The sequence below is a fragment of the Toxotes jaculatrix genome, chromosome 12, assembly GCF_017976425.1.
Source record: "Toxotes jaculatrix isolate fToxJac2 chromosome 12, fToxJac2.pri, whole genome shotgun sequence".
In the NCBI taxonomy this organism is placed as follows: Eukaryota; Metazoa; Chordata; class Actinopteri; family Toxotidae; genus Toxotes; species Toxotes jaculatrix.
In genome coordinates, this window is record NC_054405.1 from 10,485,782 (window position 1) to 10,508,532 (window position 22,751).

Sequence of the window (22,751 nt, forward strand, 5' to 3'; positions counted from 1 at the left end):
ATGACGATTTTTATGACATTTTGAGGTCAAAAATGTTTTTGACTTTTTTTGGCCGATTTTGACGCCTTACTATACTATGACGTTTTTTATGACATTTTGCGGTTTTACAAAAATATGACTTTTTGTAGGCCTTCATGACTCAAAGTTGTGAAAAGCTTTGGTCTGGGTTACATTCAATTCAATTCAATTTTTATATAGCGCCTTCCACAATCAAAATTGTCTCAAAGCGCTTTACAGAGACCCAGAGCCTGATTCCAGAGCAAGCACTTAAGGCGACAGTGGCAAGGGAAAACTACCTTTTAACAGGAAGAAACCTTGAGCAGAACCTGGCTCAAATGGGGGACCCTCCTGCCGATGGCCAGGCTGGTTGAAAGGAGGAAAAGGAGGAAGATAGGACAGCTAGGAATGGAGGAGAGGAGGAGAAGGACATGCAGCATAATACAAACAGGGTTGGCAATGGACAATGTTAGAGGGTCAGCATTTAGATTACAGTCAGTGAACAGTTAGTGGATAATGTGTGCTCAGCAGATTACAGTTATGACAGGAAACAGCACAGAGGCAAAAAGCTGTCATGACTGGTAATTATTTACATTACAGTCTGCATAGAATATTAATCCAATATTTATCTGTAGCAGAACGGAACATTAAACGTGTTAGAAACGGATCATTGTACATGGCTTGGCCGTGGCACCGCCATGAAATTGACCCTTTGCCAACACACAGGAAATGGATGTATTTGTGCCTTTATCTCCCACATACTTCATCCATGTTGATCATGTGATACAGAACAGATTGATGTACTGATATCATGATATCAAGCACCAACTACTGGGAATAGGAAATATGTGTATTTTTCATGTAGTTATGTGTATTTTTCATGTAGTTCACTGGAAAGCAGATCAGATGAAGAGGGAGAAACTGATCAGCACACAAGAGAGAACACAGTGACATATAATGCTACACACATACAGCACCTACTGGGGGAGAAGACATGTCTTTTGTATATATGTATGTCTCTGTATATCTGGAGAGCAGATGAGATTAGGGCTGTTGGAAAGAAGAGAAGAGAAGATAGTGGAGGCATTGGTGCAGTTGTGCTCCTTTTACTTGAAGCCATAAATGTCTGTTTATGTCAGTGAGCCATGTGAGCTATATAATGGAAATACATACATTCTACATAGATGTGTTAACATGGAGTTGTCATGACAAGCTGTGTAGATTTAGGATTTTGTGTGGCTCTTACATTATCAATCTATTAGCAGGGCACTGCAGGGAATTGAACCCCACCCTAGTGTACTAGGTGTACCATAACCAGTGCCTTTTGCTTTTTGAAGTGATGTAAAGGTAAAGCAAAACCTATATTTCAACAGCATTTCTTAAATATTATGTTATCAGCATATCTAGTTAGAATGAGATATGGCATTCGTGGAAATGCTGTTGTAATGTAGGAAAGAAAACCTTACTTTGAATAATGTATATGCCATATATGTAGGTATTACTGCTATAGAATCAAAGCATGGATTTATGACATATAATCTATAATGTGTTATGTATTTTTGCATTACATCTGTGGGTAAGTGGTGATGTACATGATTGTATATGATTTGAAATAGTTCTTAATTGTTGAGGAAGTAGAGAAAGCAAAGGATTTGGACATGTAAAGAGCACACAAACAGTAGAAATGTGGCTGAAAATAACACCATTGAAATGTCTACACAAACTCTCAACAACACTAAAGTAAATTACTAATAACACACTGTCCATTAAACCAAATTACATGTTTGCTCTGCACAGATAATCACGATGACCTTTACATTCTCAACTCATTTATATGCTCATATGATGATACCCTCATAGCGCCCCCTGCTGAGAGGGGGCCATGTCTTTTCTGTTGCTGTATACTGCTGTGCTTCTCTGGGGAGAAGAGCAGGAGAGAGGAGAGGACATAGGAGGACTCTTGTGCGTGGCTACACTGGCTGCGACTCGCCAGCGACAAGGGGTGCGAGGGCCCGCCCACCGCTGCTTGCAGCTTTAATTTCTATTTTTTTCGGAGAGGGGTAGTCTAAAAGAAGGTTACCCTTTATGGGTATCTGTCTTGAATTTAATAAATATTGACTGTTAACAGGATTTCCTGTTTTTCTGACTTTCTTTTCTGACCTTATACTTAACTCAAGTTGCCTTTTGGTACATACATGCATACATTTGTACATATCATACTTGCCTGTAGAGAAGATTTATTACAGCATCATGTAAAATTAACAATAATGATAATAATAATATTAAAGCAAACAGAGCATTTACTTGCCTTAAAAAAAACAGCCCACATACTCTGTAACTGCACTGCAATTACAGTGTAAAATAAGTGGTTAAAAACAAAGATGACTGATATATCATTTGTGAGTGACTTGCCACACCATTCTTTATACTACATTTTGTCCAATAAACTACATTTCAGTTCAATTTTTATCATTGTTTATAAATTTTCATTTATATTTCTTAGTATATACAATCTACATTTCCCACACTGACAAAACAAAAGAGACCCACAATCTTAACAACAGAACAACAAAAAGAAAACCAAACTATTCAACAACACACATTTACTCTACACATCAAACATGCTCAACTGCAGTATCTTCACATCTGATCAACTAAAATATGTTAGTGTAAATAAACACGATCGATTCATAGACTAAACAGTTAAGTGAAAAAATAATCTGATGAATTGATAATAAATATTATTAGTTGCAGCTCTAACAATAAGTTCTGTATTTTAAAACGTTTTTACAATGTAAATTCTCAAAGTAAATTTTTGTAATTGTAGGTCATCATTTTTAAAATACATGATGCCATTATCAGTTTCACTGCAATCTCAGCACTGATACCAACCAAACCTTTTTTTCCATTTTTGTCCTGTTACCAGTAACAATATTACTGTACCATGTGATCATTAAATAGATCATTAGTAATTAACAATGTAATTTACGTGGCAGTTATCTATAGTTCTATAGGTCTATTTGCTGGGGCATTTCAGATTAGGGTCATGTATTCTGTGCCACATAAGATACAGATGAGCTGAAAAGAATCTGTGAACAAGCAGAACTTCTCTGTAATAGCAAGGGTCATGTTCATCGATTTTGCTGGAGGGAATGTACATCCCTCTTGTCATCACACCAATATGAGAACCAGGACTAAGTCCTGCTTTGGCCAGGCACTTTCCCATGTAAACATCATCAATGGGATGAATGGTGATTGACCGGGACATTCTATATATGACCAAAGCTGTATAGCCAGACATGAGGAAGCCCCCACCACCACAGTAGGGGGGATATGAGTCCTCCTCCTGCACCTGAACAGGGATAAAATACTTACTCCCCGCCCATCGATTGGGTCCAGCGTTTTTGAACAGGTGTCCGGTAAAGAGGTGCTTGCTTCCATCATTGTCACTAAGGCTTTGGAGATACTCAACCATGTTGTCTGTGTTGGCAAAGACGTCATCGTCACCATTTAGCAGGAAGCGAACATGCGGACAGTTTCTTTCCATCCATTCTAGGAAGAGTATCTGCTTCAAGGTGAGGTTGTGGAATGAGTCATTGAAGTCCCACTGCAGAATGTCATTATACTCACGTTGCTCCAGTTCAAGGACTTTGTTCAGCCTCATTCTCTCAAAACCACCATTCGCCGTTCCTGAGATGAAAAGCCTCCGGATCCACACACCACTGTATAACCTTTCTTTGGCCCATGTTTTGCGCAGCACCTCTCGGCGGTCATGGTTCACAGGTGAGCTTTTAATAACCAGTAAAAGGAAGACTTCTGTGGGTCCATTACTTTCTTCACATTTGTCAGGAACGTCCAGCAGCATGGGAAAATGTCGACAGTGCTGATAGTAGAGAAAGTCTTGCATATTAGGAGGAAGTGAGCTGAAGTCTGCGATTCTGGCGGCAGATGTGTTTTGTTGACATCTTAGCCAGGAGGATAGATGAGAGGCATTTTTGGTGGGTGCCTTTTTTTGACTGCCATCCTCTGTCACATCTGCTTGGAGCCAGATGGCTTCATGGTCAGTAGAATCACTGCAGAGATAAACGACCATGAGAAGAACCGCCATCAGCAAGGAAGCTCTGATGTCTGTCCTCCTTAAAACGCTGCAGTGACACACAAAAAGTTTTCTCATCAATTTAACTCAGCCTGACATAGTATTTTAGACACTTAAAGCATGTAGGGATTGTTTCATTTCACTTTTTGATCTACCACTGCTATGATTACATTTTTGTTACTAGGCAACTAAAATGATTTTCTTGAGATTAGGGTAAAATAAGATCATGGTTAAAAATAAAATAAAATAAAATAAAATAAAATAAAAGTTGTTAAAGGAAAGGCAGTTGTAGCTGTAGGTGGGAGATGGAATGAGAACTGCTGTCTCCCATGTCAAATTCACATGCTCATTTGCAGTGTTTTCTGACAGCAGTCATTATTTGCATGGCTTCAAAAGGCAGCTGTGATGTGAATGGCTTCGCCTGTGTCTAAGTCAAAGGCCTCCACAGGGTGTAAATCAGTGTGTACAGGGGTAAGACAACCTTTAATTTTCACGGTGATTGTTCACTTATTTTAAATGCCAATGTTATAAGGTAATTATAAAGTAATATTATATTAATATTTTAGACTTCAGACTTGAGATGCTGACAACATGAATCAGTTAAGCCTGGGTTCAATCCAGCTGACTTCGATTTAGAACTTCTAGATATAAACATGGATTATTTTTAATTTTGGATCAAGTGATCAGTGTGGTTGTTTCTCTGGTAAGGACCATCTCAAAAAACACAGACACAAACTATTCAGGAACTTGTCAACACAAACAGTTTAAGGAACAGAATGAACTTAGAGGCTTGAATGAATGAACGACTAGACTATGTGTAAGGTGTAATGACTAGGTGTAAGAACTAAACCTGAGTCTCCAAAGATGTGAGGATTGAGTAAAGCTCAGAAATGTTACTTATACCTGCTTTTCTTGTTTTGTAGAATTCAACAGCAGTTATGGGCTGGAATGCATTTGTGTGTGTGTGTGTGTGTGTGTGCGTGCGTGCGTGCGTGCGTGCGTGCGTGCGTGCGTGCGTGCGTGCGTGCGTGCGTGTGTGTGTGTGTGTGTGTGGGCATACTAAGTCAAAGGGCTATGTAAGGGTTAAGACTTTGTTCAGGTTAGAATTAGGTTTGGGTTAGGGTAAGGGGCCACGGAAGGCATTATATCAATGAGTGTCCTCACAAAGATAGTAAGACATGAATGTGTATGTCATAGAAAGACAGATGAGTCTATAGTAACAGTACTGTAGACAGAAGAGGACCGAGAATAAAAGAAAAAAGTTATCACTAAAACAAATTTTAAAAAGTGTCTTTAAACTGTGCTTTAAGTAGAAGAATTTGGCCAACAGTGTGAACAGAGTGAAAAGAAGGAATCTTTTTCGTCTGTGTCTGTTTAAAAATTGCAACTGCACTCGTGACCATTCACTGATCAGCAAGGATATATGGCCTGGTTATAGCGAGGAAAGCCTCAGAAAACCTTTCCAGTACAGGGTAGGTTAAAAGTGTATTCTTTATAAATGAATGAAAAATGATTTACCGCTGACTGGAGGACATCTCCACACTTTTTTGTATAAGTCAACACATTTGTTTAAAAATATAAGCTACCTCTATATAAAGATAAACAAAATTCAGTTTGTCACACACAATAAAACCAAACTCCATTCAGTCATAATTACCTGAACATATTGGTAGATCAGTGCGGTTGGTCAGTTTCCCTCTGTTGTCTGTTGTCAGTCTTTGCAGGTTGCGATGGTATGGCAAAGGTGAGACACAGGCAGCCTCTCGTGTATCGTTTGCCCTGGGTTTAACCTGTCAGGCAGTCCAAAGCAGAGCAAGCTCCCTAAATGCTAATTCAAACTATTTGGTGTACGAGCAAATACTTTTTGTTCATTTAGGGTAGAGTTAAGCATTTGCTGAGACTCTGAGTAGAAGCTCCAGGAATAAACGGCCTCGACAAACAATACAATGATCTAACATTCAAAGAAGGATCTGACCATTGTTGGATGTTTTTGTTGAATTTACAGAGTATAAGTCCTGTAGCAGACAGCTGCTTCTCCGTGTGTGCTCCACATCCCTTTTGTAAATGTTAAAATGAGTTTTTTCAAAATTAAACATAATCTGAGATCTAAACTTGGCTGGAGTGTGTGTGACCTACAGTCTCCTTTGATCTGAAATGGAGGAAGTGGTGGAGACTGAGATGGACCAGTCTCAGTGGAGTCAAATCCATAGGTGACATGCTAATCAATCAGCCCCCAAACAGGGCAGACAGGACAGACAGGACCATCCAGGACTTGCACACCTCCCAGATGAGGAAACAGGCAGGAAGAATGTGACCCACTGCACCACAGTCACTGTAACACAACTTCATTCTATGATGATTTAAGGACTGCACTTTTTCAGTAAAATGTCCTTTTTGAGCTATGTTTTAGGAAGGTGACCTTTTGTTGTGGTAATTTTTTAACTTGTGGAGCCCGGAGCAGAAGACAATGAAAGAAGTTGTGTTCATGACTCTTATTCAACATGACTGAATAACTGGTAACATTACAGAAACGTGCACAGATAGAGACTCAAAATTTAGACAAAAAATTAAACTACACTCGCTCCAGCAAAAAGGAAGGTTCCGTCGCTCTTTGTACAAGGTGAAGTGCTATGGAAACAAACTCTGTATAGTTACTCTTAAAGTTCAAATATTTATAAAATTGATATCATTCAGGTAAACACAAACTCGCCATAATCAATTCAATCAAATACTTGGTCCCATTGTGGTGATTCTTTTTAGTGACAGCCATGCCCTGCCTGGAAATTTTATGCATTTACAATTAAATCTACCACATAAGAAAGTGTACAAAAACTGAGGGAATCTGAATACTTTTATACTTTTATAATAGAGTGGTGCCATTTTTGTGCACATTTTTATGTTTCACCAAGCATCACTTCAGAGAGGTCATCTACACTGAAGGGTTATTATTGCAAAAGCAAATGATCTCATTGTTGGGGAAAACCCTGACATTTTTCACAGCAAATACTGACTGGCTTTAAACCGATGGAAATTAGGCCAGAGATGTTATTTAGATCTCCATACTAATTGTTTTATCACAGTTTCTTTATTTCTGTCACGGTCATGCAGGCCCGTGTTAAAACAAAGCAAGAATTTTGGCATCAGAATTGAGATTTACCAAACCAAGAAAAAGAGTTTAAAATCTTGTGATCCAGCTTAAGTAATTAATAGTATTTATAAGACAGGTAGATCTTACACCTTCTCACTCGCTTCTCATTTACATTTTGAGGCACTTGTATCTTTCTTTACCAAATCAATATGTTCATTTTTTGTCTGTAACATTTACAGCAGAATCCTGAACAAAAAAAAAATGTGAAGAGCCAGTAGACAACTGGAAGTGGCTTGGTGCCACAGCAGACAACAGATGCCTTTTTGTTTCCTGGTTCACAGTTAAATCTGTGCAGCTGTGAGCATCACTTAGTTTAATGTGCCAGTTTATATTTGTCCAGTGATTTAGAAGCACAGCATTGTTTGTTTGAAGGATGAGTTTTGTGTTAATCTATATTTATCCTAATGTCAAAAGAAAATCAAAAACGCATTAGTCTGTCCCCCTCCTCAGCACATCTACAGCAATCAGCCCCAGGACCATTCTTGGTGTAAATCTTTAAAAGTGATTCACAAAATTATTTAGGTTCATTTTTAGCCACACTAGCAGCGTGACTCTAGAGGATGACAGTGTTGGACAGCGGGTCTGCCACTTTACTGAAACATCCCAACAATGGACTGCCTTAAATTTTTGAGTAGTCATTCATGGCCAGCGAACCTGCTGACTCTGATGAGCGCCTCGTCTCAACAGCTATTGGATTACCATTAAGTTTGGTTCACACATTCATGGCCCCTTCAGGATGAACGGTAACTTTGGTGATCCCTCTACTCTCCATCTAGTGCCACTATCAGGTCAAAATTTGAATTTGTCTAATAGTTTGGTTTGTGACCAAATTCAAATAGAAATACAAAAATTAATGACTTTCCCATCAGCCTCAGCTGTACTTTCTTTGTTTCAGCTACACAAATAATATTTGTTAGTAGGGTCATTTTTTGTTGTTTTTTGGTCATTTCATAGGATTTGTTGACGATAAGAAAAATACATCAGAACAGGAGAAGCAATGTTTCAGCGGATATATCAAGATGTTATTTTAACTCTTCTGTTTGTTGAATGTGACTCTCAGAAAATAAAGACAAACATCTGAGGAGCAGAAACGTTATATTTAGAAGTTAGGCTGCATACTAAGTCTGAAGCAGGGTTCTGTTAAACATTAGTTATGTCCATAAGGGACAACACCCTGGCTTAGGCTTAATTCTTGTTCCTGTACAATTTGTTGAATGTGCCGGTGAATTACATTTTTACATTTTATTTCTCTGTTGTCTTATTTCAGCAGTAAATGAATGAAACACAAATAATTTGCCATATAAGTTGATGTTGCAGGAAAGCAAACTACCTAAGCATAGCCTTTTCTACTTAGTGGTACAGTGTGACCCCATTCATTGTGGATGTTGCCCTCTCAGTGTCACTCTGACTTGTGCTTGGAGGAGCCAAGCATCCTTTTGGAAGAGATTGTTAATTGAGGTAGAAACATGGCTGAAGGAGGATTACTTGTTCCCTGCCTGCTACTAAAAAAGTCATTCAAATAAAAACATCACTGAGCTCACATAATTACTTTTTCAGTGTTCAGTCAAATCTCATGCAATGATATTTAATTGAGGAAGAGATATTTGTTTGAGTAGCTGAGTTTGGCGGGTAAGGTATGTCTGAAGGGTATGAATAAGACAGAGGGGTTGCTATGGTAAGATTAGCGCTGCAGTATTGGCAACCTCAAGTTTCTGGACTACACTTGTTGGACATTTTCCACAGCTCCTCCTCCTTATGCAGAACACGACTGGAACTCTGCACTGAATATTTGTTACATGGACCAGTTGTCCTGGGGCCCTCAGCTGATTAAATCAAAAATTAATCAACTGCATTTAAAAAAGATGAAGTTTGTGTTCCTATAAATAAAGTTTTTGACTTTGAAAGTGTTTTGCAGCAGTACAAAGAAAAATAAACAGTTAAAAGACATGCCAATGGGTATCAATGACATTGCTTTCCCAAGACAGTTGAATCTATGAAGAAGGGGAAAACACATGGTAGTCTATTATTTTATAAAGCATTAACTTGTGGACCACACACTGAGCACGTAAAGGAGCGTGTTCAGGCAAATGTTGATCTCGGCTAACGTCAAAATGCTTCATCAACAATGAAGGGATTAAGTTGAGATCGATTAGTTCAGATGCCTCTCCCATTTTGACTGAGTGCCAAGCTTATATTTAAGGTCATGAGACAATCTGAGCAAAGTTTGGCAAGGGTGATGGTGTTTATATGTCTGTCAAATGGTGAAAACTTGGAATGAAGTTGCCTGTTAGAAAGACTTTTTTTTTTATTTTTGAGTTAGGCTTCCACTGTCAAAACAAACCTTTTAGGCTTGATCATAGTTTTAAACTCCTATTTTGTAACATACTGTGCATTCGCTGCAGCAGAATGAGAACTTTTTACCTTTAAATGCCAAAATAGTGAACAGTAAAGTATATTTTTCCCTTATGGAAGGTGAATGAAATCCACACATATTTTCCATCTTTCCTCACTTTGAAATGCTATAACTTTTTATTGTGAAATGACCGTGCACGCATCCTTTAGCTCATTTACTACTGTACCAATCACTCAACCTCACAGCTCACTATTTTGCAAACTATGCCATGTAGCCTTGGTAGCAATATGGCTCAGAATTTCAATTTGTTTAATTCTTTGGTTTGTGACAAAATACCTGAAAAACTAGTGACATTCACATCAGGTTCAGCTTTACTTTGTCTTAAGTGCTAAGTAGCAGATTTTAGCATGTTAACACACCAAACTAAGATAATACACATGGTAAATAATACACCTGCTTACAACAGCATGTTAATTTCATTTACAGTCATTGTTCACTGTCATTTTGAGCATGTTGGCATGGTAACACTGCTGTGCCTGAGCAGCCGACAGCCTCTCCTCGTATGGAGTCTAGTCTAGTCTTGTTTCAACTGTGACTTTGGTTTCCATTCATTTTTTGTATGATATCAATATTTATAAGCAGAATCTTGCAAACCTGTTTAAGTTTTGGAATTCATTGTCAACAAGGAGTTAACATAAAGCTACATCCAAAAATCAAAAATCTTGTGGCATGCAGTCGAAAAATAATCATCAAAAATGTACGTGATTTTGTTGTTAAAGAGCTAAAACGTTTATCAACCATATCCATAACAATACAACAATCATACAACAATCATACAACAATCAGTAATTACTGTTAGGAATTCTGCCCCCCCTTTCAAGAGTCTGTTTGAGACCCTGAAACAATACTATGTTTTATTTGGGACTTTCCGTTTAGCGTGAGAGGTGCTGAGGGTTGTTGGGAAAATGTCAAAAAGAGGGAAATTCTACTGTCTACTAACTCTTGTGAGAGATGAAACCTTGTATTCAAGCCAATTAAACTAATTTCCCTCTCTTCCACTCTCTGGACTGACCAGCTAACACATTGCACCTCTGCAGCTTTTTATAACTCAGGAATGCTCTGTTTTTCCTGCTCCAGCCAAAAAATGAGGGGATGGGGGCCTGCAGAGGAGAGGTGATACAGTTATGCTGAAATTTAGCACAACTAAAGATTAAATTAAAGGAATAAAGACTTTCCAACCAATAAAACAATCGGAGCCTGATCTGAAAGAACAAAATGCAGCGTAACCCTCAATCTTGTCTTTTAAATGACTCTAATAAGATGAAACAGCTGCTCTTGGAATAATTATTCAAGATCAGAAACCACAATCTTAATGCACTTTAGTGAAGCTGAGGCCTTGGTTAGATCCCTGTGTTGAGCTGTGTAAGAGGATTAAAACACCAAATACAGGTCTGTATTAAATAAGACTTTCTGACCAGTAAGACCTCACATAATTTAAAAAAAAACTTTCCTTGGACAGATGGACAAGGTGTGAAAACAAGAGAGCTGAATCTGTCAAACAACCAGGAGTGTGATTTCCTTAGTGCAAAAAAAGTGACCTGTAGATCAGCTCAAAGTGACTGACCTGAAGTTCAAGTTTATTCTTTGAACTTTAAGTATGCATTTTACAGAGCAGAAGCCCTCCTTTTACTCAATTTCCACTTAAAATTAACGTCATATTTTTACTTTGGTACAGCAGAGATTTTTTTTTTTTTAATGTTTAGACTTCATTTGCTCATATCCTTTTCAATAACTCCAAGTCTGCCAAGTCTGAAAAAAAAAATCAAATTGGCAAAATTACTAACTAAAAATAATAATAAGAAGAATCACAGAGGTCTAAGTTTGCTTTAGAGAATACTTTAGACGTATGATTTCCAAATGACTACAAGAAAAAAACAAAATGTTATTGACAAAACTGCTGATATTGAATACAGTTTGTAAGAACCACTTCACTAGACTACACTATAGTTATGCCATCAAAATAATTTGAATGGTACCGTATAACACACTATACTCAGGGGTTATAACTGAATTCAGAGGATGCTGTTGCACACGAGAGCTTTCACTGACTGTGAAGCAGATTTGAACGTGCAGCCACTTTGTTACAGCAGCTCAGCTCAGCACCTGTGAAAGCAAACCAGCATAAAGCATTAAAGTTTATTATTTATTCACTTTGTACATGTTTCTGCTATTTTGCATGGCTCTGTAAGTGTTTTGCTTTAAATAATACCACAGGCTTGCTGCTCAGACATCCTCGGTGCATTCCTGAGAAGGAGTCCCATGGACTGATGTCTTGTCCTAGTGACCTGTTGCTTGATGTTACTTAAAAAGGACAAGAGAGGGACAATTATATGTGAATTATTTTTTGCTGGAATACAATAAAAAAGTGAATAAATAGTTTTGTCTCCATATTCCACAATATGTTTTAATGTACAACACATCATTGTTGTGTGTGTACTTTACAAAAGTCAGATCATAGATGTTGAATGGTTGCTGAGTGCCATTTGATTCAGCACGAGCACATGTCGGTCCTAGTATTAGACACAGGAAATACTGCAGATGTCAGACTTGGAACGGCAAAGATGCAGAGGCATTTTAAGTGCAACTAAAGCTTAAATAAGTGCAGTTCCGTGTCAAAAGCAAAGACTGTAATCACACAGGAACTGCCCGGTCTTGTCCACCAGCTCATTGACACATCTAAAAAGGCCAAAATGTACCGATGCAGTTGCATTTTACGCAAACTCAGAACATGCAGCATCTTGTAGCCAGACATGTATGGTAGACATCAATCTCTGGTGTAAGAGTCACAGGCTCTGTGTCTGTGTTTTGTATTCTGTCAAGAAACAATACCCCATTTCTCAATATCTCAATACTAATTTTCTGTGTGTGTGTGTGTAATTTCTCAGCATTTTGAACACCACAAACTAAATTCCATCCACTGTAATTATATCAGGCTGGAGGAGAAGTATCATCTGCAGATATCTCAAAACTTTGGCAAGTGCAACCAAACCTATTTGCATATCTTGTCACGGCTGGTGGTAAGAGCACAGGCAGGGAGGACCCAAGTGCAGACACACAGGCAGGCTGGTGCAATGAAGGATCTTTGATGAGGACCAGGCTTACAGAGAGACAGATGGACAGGTACAACAGGTAACCACATACACATAGCAGGAACAGCAGAGCACAGCATGAGCAGCACAAAGGAAAACACACAGATACATTAGCAAAATCTAGAAACTGGGGAAAACAGGGCTGGTATAAATACTGGGGAGCAGCTGAGGGAAATAAGGAACAGGTGTGTAGGTAGGCGGTGAAGCTCCAGTGATTGTAAATGGAAAGCAGGTGAGCAGGTGGATCTAGAAACGAGAAGAAAGACGGGCAAAGTATGACAGGAGGCCAAGAGACAGGGTGAAGACATGAGAGGCTGAGGCTGAGAAATCATGACATATCAATACAACAGTTACACAGTCATTCCCAGAGGAGATTTAACAGCACATATTTTGATTGATTTGAGCCTGTAATATATCTGTTAAGACAAATCTGAAGCCTTTAGAAATTCAGAACACTTGGGATATAGACTATTTATATAAACAATAAACAAAAAAATCCTCTTTTTTTCAACGCTGTCACAATTTTTCCATGAAATGTACAAGAAAAGCTTTGTGTCATCCAGTGAACACAATATACACAGTCAAGACATAACAGCCCATTATCGACCACAACTGCCTGTGGAGAACTGTGACTGAATCAGTATAATTGTGATTGAGGAGGGGCTCTGTCTGTCTTGAAGGATTTATTTTTAATTTAGTGAAGAGCATCTGGATTAAAGAAAACACATTTCTAAAGTAGTAACAATACAAATGTGGATTTGATAATATTTAGAAAATGGCAGACAGGAATGAGAAGACACTTAAAAAAAAATTATTTTCCGTGTTTTGACTTCCACACAGCTGCTGCCGGGCTGGACTTGGGAACATAAAGTACAATCAGTGACTGCACAGTTGACACCTGTGATGTAATATAAACTTCACTGTTAATGTGCTTCTGATACCAAATAAAAAATACTTTACAACAAATAATTCTGCCAAAGAAAATGAAACTTTTTGTGTTTTATAACAGAACAGAACCTGAAAATTGCCAGCTATTAACCATAGCCCTGTTGTTTACTACTCTCACATTCCATGCAGTGTCAGCCTGACCTGATGAGGTTTCCACTTTAAACAAGTTGTCTTTCAAATAGTTCAGCTTTTAACTTCTAAAGGGATTAATTTATTCACTAGGAACTCGTTTATTACATCAATAACTTTAACCTATTATAACTATGTTTCATCAATTCAACATTTAACTTTGATAAAATAATTGAGAAGAAATAATTTGGCTTTATAGATATAGATATAATTAGCTCCACTAGCTTGCCTGGATAATGTACATCTGAAATAAAAGTTGTAAAATTTCAGATCTGTGTTTCTGTTTTTAGTTCTTATCGTTTCTGTCTGTTCAATTCACCTATAATTAGTGGATTGGGGTTTTAATATTGGTCTTAGACAGGTACCTTGAGGTGTCCCACAAATAGAAGCGTTTACATTTTAAAATGACCCATAGAAAAATACAGTCTCGCCCCAGTATGTCAATAAGTGTTAGGACATAGAGTTGTGATCTTTTTGAAACTGTAACATTTCCACCATATTTTTTCATCAGTCTCTAAAAGTCAATCATCAGTCATCTGGTAGTGATAATTACAAAATGTTAGACTAGATGATAAAGGTGATGTTGTCATCTTAAACATAATCACATATTTACTGCCAAAGCAGCACAATTATTTAATATAGCAGGGAAAACCATCCAGGAAATTATGACACTATTTGCGTAAAATGGAAACTGTCTGAAGCTACGAGGACTACTGTGGCATAAAACCACATGCTACACCCTCAGAAGTTAATTGAGTCATCTGTCATCTGAAAGCCGCCATTATACTCACATCATTTAAAAACTGATAAATGCTGATAAATGACTGGGGGAAAAAATGTAAAAGCAAAACTGGGAAGCTAAAATAAATTTCTGAAGCAATGCTGAAAGTGGATGATAAATCAACTGATATCAAGTGAAATGCATTGCTTTGAAACCTTGGAAGCTGAAATGTAAAAGCAAAACTTGGAACCTGAAAGATGAGAAAGATGTAAGATGAAGAACTGAAGGTTCGACTTTATTAGCAGTTAAAATGGAAAGAAATATGCCTCAGTGTTAATGTATGTGGAGCCTTAAAATTCTATGCAGAAGTAGTGACAACAGACGGAGAGAGCCACACTTACTCCTGACCTGAGGTAAAGATCATAGAAACACTATTTGATGTTGACAATTGCATGTGCAAACCTTGTGTACGTGAGACTTAGAGCTGAGCAAAATGGGCAATTATATAATTGTAAGTTTCAGCACAGCCCAACTTCTTGTTAAGTAATTCCCTTTTTTTTGTCCACCCGCTTGAAGGACTGAGTTCCAGTAGGAGCAAGCACTATGAAGGCCATGAATGACTGCCAGACAAAAATGTCCCCGATAAGAATGTGTTAACATTTAACACCTGCATTATGTACTTTTTTCCTGCCCTATTGTAGCCTTGCTTAATCCTGTTGAAATGGGAGTCTACCAAACACACAATTCAGCAAATGCAGTTTACTGAGAGAGAGAGAGAGAGAGAGAGAGAGAGAGAGAGAGAGAGAGAGAGAGAGACTTTATTTTCTGTGTTTAATGAAACTGACAGCTCCTACTGTGAACATTTTATATGATTTTAATGAAACATGCAAGGTAAAATGACAGTATTTCAGTGCAGTAAATTTTAAAATGCTCCATTTGTGTTTACTCTGGCTTAAACCTTTGCAGGCTCCACATTGAGAAAACCAACATGCAAATTACACTTTCCCTGCGTAAATATTTGGCAAGAATTCAGACTAACAACTTACTGTCACTCGTACTTTTTATGACTCAAGTTAGTTGTATATGAAACCTAACCCTCAAGCTGAAAGAGCCGGCAGATAAAGGCGGGAATGTGTGGGAGAGCGGAGAAGAAAAAGCAAGATTTCTAAGAGGCGAAATGCCAAGGCTCAGACGTAGACCTTCTCCCGAAAAACTGGGAAATCTGTGAAAGTGAAAATTCAAGGTTACAAACAAACAGCTTGAGGGTTTCCAGTCTGGGCTCAAAGCCCTCGCTGGGGAAACACTGTCAGAGTGTTAATAATACACACATGCATATCATTTTCCTGCCATTATAGGACTAAATGCAAACGCTTTAATCATTCAAACATAAATTTGAACTGACAGCACTTTTTGTGTGAGTGAAGATCTAAAATGATACTTCAGCTATTGTACATAATTTTCACATTTTTCAGAAGAACACAGCATCGATTTTGGACACATTTGTGGAAGTTTCAGGCCTCTGGGTGGACACCAGGAGACGCATTGTCTACTTCTGTGGTGACTGCTGACTGGAGCATGTCATAGCCCTGTAAAGTCTACAAACACTGTTACAGTTTTCCGCCTTTTGTCTGTGTATCATCATAAGTAAACAAAAGGGGGAATTGATTTAAGATGTGTGTCTTCAGAACATTTGATGTTTGGGGGGACCAACTGTGCTGTTAATTTTGAACTTCACTCAGAAAGTAGAAGCTTGCAAGCTGGCTAACTAGCTTCCACTCTCGTCCCAGAGGGGAGCCACACTTTCTGTACGTTAATCCATTTTAGCAACAGCTAAAAAACATTATATCCCAGCTGGTTAACAACTTCCTCTTTGTCTGTTGTAACTGTTGTGATATTAATAACTACTTTTAGTGCCTGCCTTTGACTTTACTGTGAGAGGCATTTTAAAATAATGTGCATCTTAGAGATATGCACCATGGTTTTCATGAGGGCTAAACATTTTTTGTTTCACAGAGTCGCCCCCTTTAACTTCCACCTGAAGGACTGCAGTTCTTCTTCAGGCCTTTTAACAGGCTTGTGTGGGAGACCCAGCAGTTTATCTCACAGGCTGCACTGCAGACATGGTTGTCCCAGACAACATCAAGGTAAATGTAGATCAAAAGGAGGTATCCTTGGCCTACATGGGCTCCTTGGTAACAAGCCAGGGCTCGGTCACATGGGTGAGGGTTTTTGATGCTAAGACACCCAGACACTTGTGTTCTCCGGTTACTTTACTGATAATGTTGTCTAGAAAATAAACTTTATATATCTCTTCATTTTTAAGTCTAACGGTTTATAAATCAAGACTTCCAAACACAAATAAGATATTTTCACATTGTTTTTCATTTCATGTGAAGTAAAAGGTACACTGTTGGAAGTCAGTGTGCTTAAGGACACACTTTTTTCCTTTGTTGGACAGTTGAGAACAGACAGAGACAGGAAACATAAAAAGGTAGGGAGGGCTAACTTTTTCATTAGACTATTTTAATGGTCTGCAAGAAAATACCCAGGATATTCAAAGTTTAGATTCAGCAGCTAAAAATTCTCTGGTTTTATCTTTACAGTGCTAAATTATCCAGACTTCCAGATTTATCGGACAAGGGAGGAATTGTGTCTCACTAGACTGTGATGCTCACATGGTGACGGCTGGAGCACTTGGGAGATGCCTGTATAGAAGTGTCATGTTTCACCACATCACCCAGGATAAAAGTGAAAGACGTGCGACGTTGACAGCATAAGTGTTCCCTGAAAATTTAAGAACCTGTGATTGACCCTCTTACATAAACATGATCCTATTCGTGCTGCATGAAACAGCACTACAAGGTGTAGAACTTTCTTTGTTCTTCTTTTCAGTTTTTTTTTTTGTTTAGGATTAATGATCTGGTGATTAAGTTTATTTCAAACCCTATCTAAATCACCTGAAACTGCCCCCATGTTTCAGATATGTTTTACAAATAAACTAGAGTTGCCAGTGTGAAGTAGTTCATATTAATCTTCATCAGTGCCCAGGGGAATCATCCTTCTGACCCTCTGCACATCAGACTCACTTTTGTCCCACTTAAAACAACAAATACTACAATAGCTTCCCTCTGACCAGATGACAGTTCAAGTCAGCAGTAACAGTGACTGCTGTTCCAGAGGTGATTTTCAAAGCAGTCTCAGGCCCTGCCCCGACACAGATGACCAACAACTCAAAAACTGTGTGACAAGAGAATGCGTAGTCAACAAATAAGCACATTCTCCACATTTGTAAGAAGCTATTCCAGGGCAAGAACTACTTTTGCAGTTACCCCACTGAAATGTGTTGTAACCAGACATGGAGTCCTGGTGTTGCAGCCATTTGAAGGGTTCCTCCAGCGATCAGGAGCCTTGACATTTTATGGGAGAGCTGCAGGACAAATGCCAGCATATTTCAAGAGACAAACAGCACCAGCTCTGAGGCCCCTGCTCATGCAGAAACAGCTCAACAAGAACGGCCACTGTGTCAAAATGACAGAAGGCTGCCTCCCAAGCCGAATCATCTTCTCCCGGCTGGCAGTGGGTAAAATGGTCAGATAAGGGAGATTACTCTGTGAAGGCCATCCTTTAAGAAAAGTTAAGATCAGTACTCAACCTTATGAGAAAAACAGCCCTCAGATCCACTATCAGGAGCAGTGTCAAACTAAACACCAAGGACACAGCACAAGCAAAGACCCAGATTTCCAAACGCGTCACCACTGCTGCAATGAAGCATTGATATTCATATGTTAATGTACATAAGAAGCCATGCAAGTGTCTTTAGTCTGGCTCAGGGATAATGCACTGCAAGTCACAGATGAGTTATTTTTTGACATACAGTAGAAACATGGGGTCTGTAAACTTTTAAATCTGTCAGTTTACATTTTCTAAAAAGTGTATGATGCAACATTCATTCACTTTGGTGGTAAAACTAAATTGGATTAAACCACTTTAACTGATGCAGATCGAAATTAAATGCAACATAAAAACTTTGGTATGAGACAGCCCCTCTGCCCCCGCACTGCGCAGCAACACCTGCAGCATGCTGTTTACTCTGTTTGAATGGGAAGCAACATTCAATACTGGAGTTTATCCAGCAGTGATTTACTTATGGAGAAAACAATTCTTTTCACAACCAATGTGTAAAATGCAGGTACAATATACTGGGTGCACAGTTCCTATTGAGTCTAGCAGTGGATTTGTGAGTCCACATGGCCCAGATGTCTTCACATTGAAATGCAGACCATGTACTTTCAGTTACAAAGGCTGCACTAAGAGTGGAGATCATGTGGACTGTGATGGCTGGGGCCTAAGGGGCACTGTTCACCAAGAGTAGGTTGCAGCTTTAAAAGCAAGACTAGGAGACTGTAGTTCAGTCTGGATCACAGATGTGCCACAGACAGGTCAAAACTCCGTGTGACCAGCACTTTGGTCCACGACACAGTACCTTGACAACTATAAAGACATACAATATAAACACTGTTTTATAAGTATGTTAAAAAAAGCAAAAACCATTCAACTTCTTCCAAAGCTATTGTGAAAGAGTTGCATGTGAACATGGTTCTACTGTTGGATGAATAAGGGGACATTCACTTTGATACAATGTCCATCAACGTCCAGAACACTACCAGCATCAGCCAAGCAAAATTCACTTCATGCTGCCAGCTGTTACACCAGGCAGGATATGTATGGATTTAACACCAATGAAGGAACTTCCCACATAAACAGACAATATGACCAAATACTATATATTAAATTATAAAATGGTTACATGTCCATCTTCACAGATCACTAAGCAGTTATTGAGGCAGGGACCTGCAAGGTAGCCTACATTTCCCACCATGCAACATTTTTCATTTGATCCTCTCTGACTGGTAAACAATGATATTTTTTTTTACACTTTTACACACTTTGTACCACAGACTTTCTAAATCTGCTGTCTTCAAGATCAACCAGAGATGACCTTGACAACATCGTCCAGGTTAATGTAAAAGAGTAAGTATGTGTCCATATCATTTCCAGGAGATCCAGCTGAATGTACATTTACATGAAAACTTATTAGGTGCTTGATAATCATTCTTTGTAAGGCATTTCCATTATTTTGCCCCCCCCCCCCCCCCCCCCATTTTTTTGTTGAACCTATTTGGAATAGATTGAGAAGTGATGGGCCGATAAGATCTTAAAGTTTCCAAACCCACCCTCAGTTCATGCCAAAAAAATATGAAAAGCTTTGGGACAATGAATACAGTAACAATTCTCAGACAAAACCTTTTGAAGCTTTTTGACTTTTTTTTTTTTTTAGTTGCTACAAAAACTTTTTAAGCTTCAGGGCACTGAAGCAGAAAGGAAAGTGATATCTGGTTTCCAGAAATTATAGCATCTGTTTATACTCAGGACTGAGGCCAAAGAAATGGCACAACACCTCACTGATTTAAAAGTTTCAATCCCGTGTGCACAATGAGTCTGTAAAAAGGCTACGTGTTGTTCAGGATGATGATGATAATGACGATGCATAAATGCTGTCCAAACAGATGCATTAACTATTTGACAGTGAACTTGACAGTGAAATACTTCTGGCATTTGTCTTATGTCCACTGTATAAGATTTAAGAAAAAAAAAACATGAAAAGAGTTAAAATAATTCTGTCGATTGTAGAAATAATGTTTACTGCACTGTGCAGGGTTTCAACTTGTCCTCTGGAATATCAAGCACATCTGAAGCTTCAAGCATCATCAATCATGTGATGTGACGGCCATTTGAGTCAAGCATTTAACACAAGGTATCAAACAGTGTGCATTAGAAAAGTGAGACGAGCATGGGTGCCATGGCTTGCCCTTGTGTTTAGAATACCATAAAGCAGCCAATGTGATTGTGTGGTTCTGGCCCAGATCCTCATTTGTTTCATGGTTGGGGTGGACTGACATCTACAGCTGCCAAAAGCTGCAGAACGACAAATCCTCCTACACTGTAGAAGCACAAACATTAACACAAACAGCATGAAATACACCATACACATGACAGCGCGTTGTTCTTTCTCAAAATAACTGTGGCCTGCTGCTGTTTGTTCCTTATAACCTATATTTTACTGCATAGACTGATAGTAACTAGCTTTCAGTTTCTGAAAAATGCACTCACAGACATGATGTTGATTGTCTGACATAATTTAACTATGCTTCTAATGGACCAGGAGTCACGCATTTAACCTCATACACACATTCATCAGTGGTACCCCTCAGTACTGTAGAATGAGTGCATATTTACCCTGGGTGGGAAACTTGACGACCAACACATCCCTGGCTGTGATATTTTAGAGACACTATTGCAGGAGAGTGTATGCATCATTGTCTTGGTTTCAAGGTGCAGTCCCTGTAGGATTTCTAACACGATATGCTTGTGCATAATGCATGACATTTCATGGTTGGAGAGTTGATGTACGTGTCTAATCAGTTAATTAACTTTGTTCACGTACTCACCAAACATTATTTTGGATTCTAGTCAAGATGCAAACATTTCAACACGTTGGGCTGAATCTGGGCAAATGTGAAGTCTAAATAAAATGATGCAGAAGATGAAGAAGATTATTTTTGTTTGGTTTCATGGTGTGACCATGCTGTCTTAGTCAGGATACACTGACAAAAAAAAGTGGCAGAAGCAGCAGCCATACATCAGTGACTTCGCACGGTGCAGAACTCCTTTAGAGATCTAGACATGTTTAAGAAATGGACAAATGCGCTGCTTTGAGTAATAACTTGTGTCTTTTGTTTTGTTTTTCAGAAAAAAAAGTTCAATTACGTCATTAAAAATTCTTAATCTGCACCTACTCTAAAAATCTAAATCTCTAACTTGCAAATCAAGATGTATCAGTGAAGTAAAAATAAATATATTCTTATGTTGGAGGGGGACTTCAAAAATACTCAGGGGGAAATCAGGGTTAAATAAATAATCTCCTGACTCATAACAAATTAAAAGTCTTAAATTGAGTTTCTGGTGGCAAATGCAATACTTTTGCCTTTCTTGACAATGGATGAGCAACGGCTGGTGGTAGGAGCACAAGCAGGGAGGCCTGACGTGCAGACACACGTACATGTAGCAGGAACAGGAGGCCACAGAATGAGCAGCACAAAGGGAAACACAAAGAGACGTTAGCAAACGACATGGCAGCTGTCTGAGGGGAGGTGGGCTGGTATCAATACCGGGGAGCAGATAAGGGAATGGGGAACAGGTCTGTAGGTTAAGTTGGTGAGGAGGTTCCAGGGACTAGAAATGGAAAACAGGTGAGCAGGTAGATCTTGAAACACAAAGTCCGGGGACATCTGCTGGGCTGGTGGTATATGACAGGAGGCCAAAGGACAGGACTGAGACAGAAATCAAAACAGGATGGCTCTGTCAAACGTTTCTGGATGTCAGTTATTAAATGTGTTGCACATTACCAGTGTGCCTGTTTGAAACTTAACCTCATGCTCCCATAAATACCAGTAAATCTGTAGAGGGATTTAGGACTGCAGAGGCATAAAAGCTTTACTGATAATTAAATTGGCAGCCTGTACTCTAGGTGTACCTGTGGTTTCTGATGACAGGCCTATATGGAGATATTAACACCTGTGTTTGAATTATCTGAATGGCTTATAAAATGCACTGTGAAATTTTATCAGCATGCAAACTTTAGAGCAATGTGGAAATACATCTGGAAAACAACTAATGATTAACCTCAACAATCGATTTTCTATTTATCTTGTAAAAAAAAAAAAAATTTAAAAAAAAATAAATAAATAATAGCAGTGACTGAAGTGAAGTATGGGCTAAAATAGGGAACAGGCTTGTACCCTGAGGAAATGGCCCCAATAAGCAAGTGGAAAGTCCATAGAAATGCGATACACACATACACAGAGTTTGATAGAAAACAACTGGAGACACAAAGCACAATATTACATAAATGAGGGGTTTGGTTTGTGTACCGACATGGTGTGTAAAACGTGAATTCGCGCCTCTCTTCCGCTTAAGCTTTTCAAAAACGTTAAATTCGCCAAATTAACCAATACCCTGCTTTTATTTCAGCTTGGGGGGGGAGTGAGGTGTTTGACAGACACAGAAGTCCTCTCCTGAATTCAGTTTTAATCAAACCGAACTTGAGCGCCTCTGACTCTGAAGATCTCAGTTTAGGAGGAGTTTATGAC

At 38.7% G+C, this 22,751-nt stretch overlaps 1 protein-coding gene across 1 annotated transcript; it reads right to left on the reverse strand.

Moving 5' to 3' along the window:
* Positions 1-3,013: 3,013 nt before the first annotated feature.
* On the reverse strand, positions 3,014-22,538 carry LOC121190998 (N-acetyllactosaminide beta-1,3-N-acetylglucosaminyltransferase 3-like). Its single transcript, XM_041052042.1, has 6 exons — positions 22,533-22,538; positions 22,136-22,156; positions 21,729-21,834; positions 21,581-21,640; positions 17,658-17,778; positions 3,014-4,142 (listed from the first exon to the last, which is right to left on the reverse strand). The coding sequence occupies exons 1-6, from the start codon at positions 22,536-22,538 to the stop codon at positions 3,014-3,016; spliced, it is 1,443 nt and encodes a 480-aa protein (XP_040907976.1).
* Between the last annotated feature and the right edge of the window lie 213 nt (positions 22,539-22,751).

What these genes read in the sequence shown, in the direction of transcription:
- LOC121190998 (XM_041052042.1), bottom strand. An exon ending in CCTCAGACAGCTGCCATGTC is followed by an intron (nt 21,641 to 21,728) that starts GTTTGCTAACGT and finishes TCTGCACGTCAG; the next exon opens with GCCTCCCTGCTTGTGCTCCT. An exon ending in CATTGTCAAGAAAGGCAAAA is followed by an intron (nt 17,779 to 21,580) that starts GTATTGCATTTG and finishes CTTGTCACACAG; the next exon opens with TTTTTGAGTTGTTGGTCATC.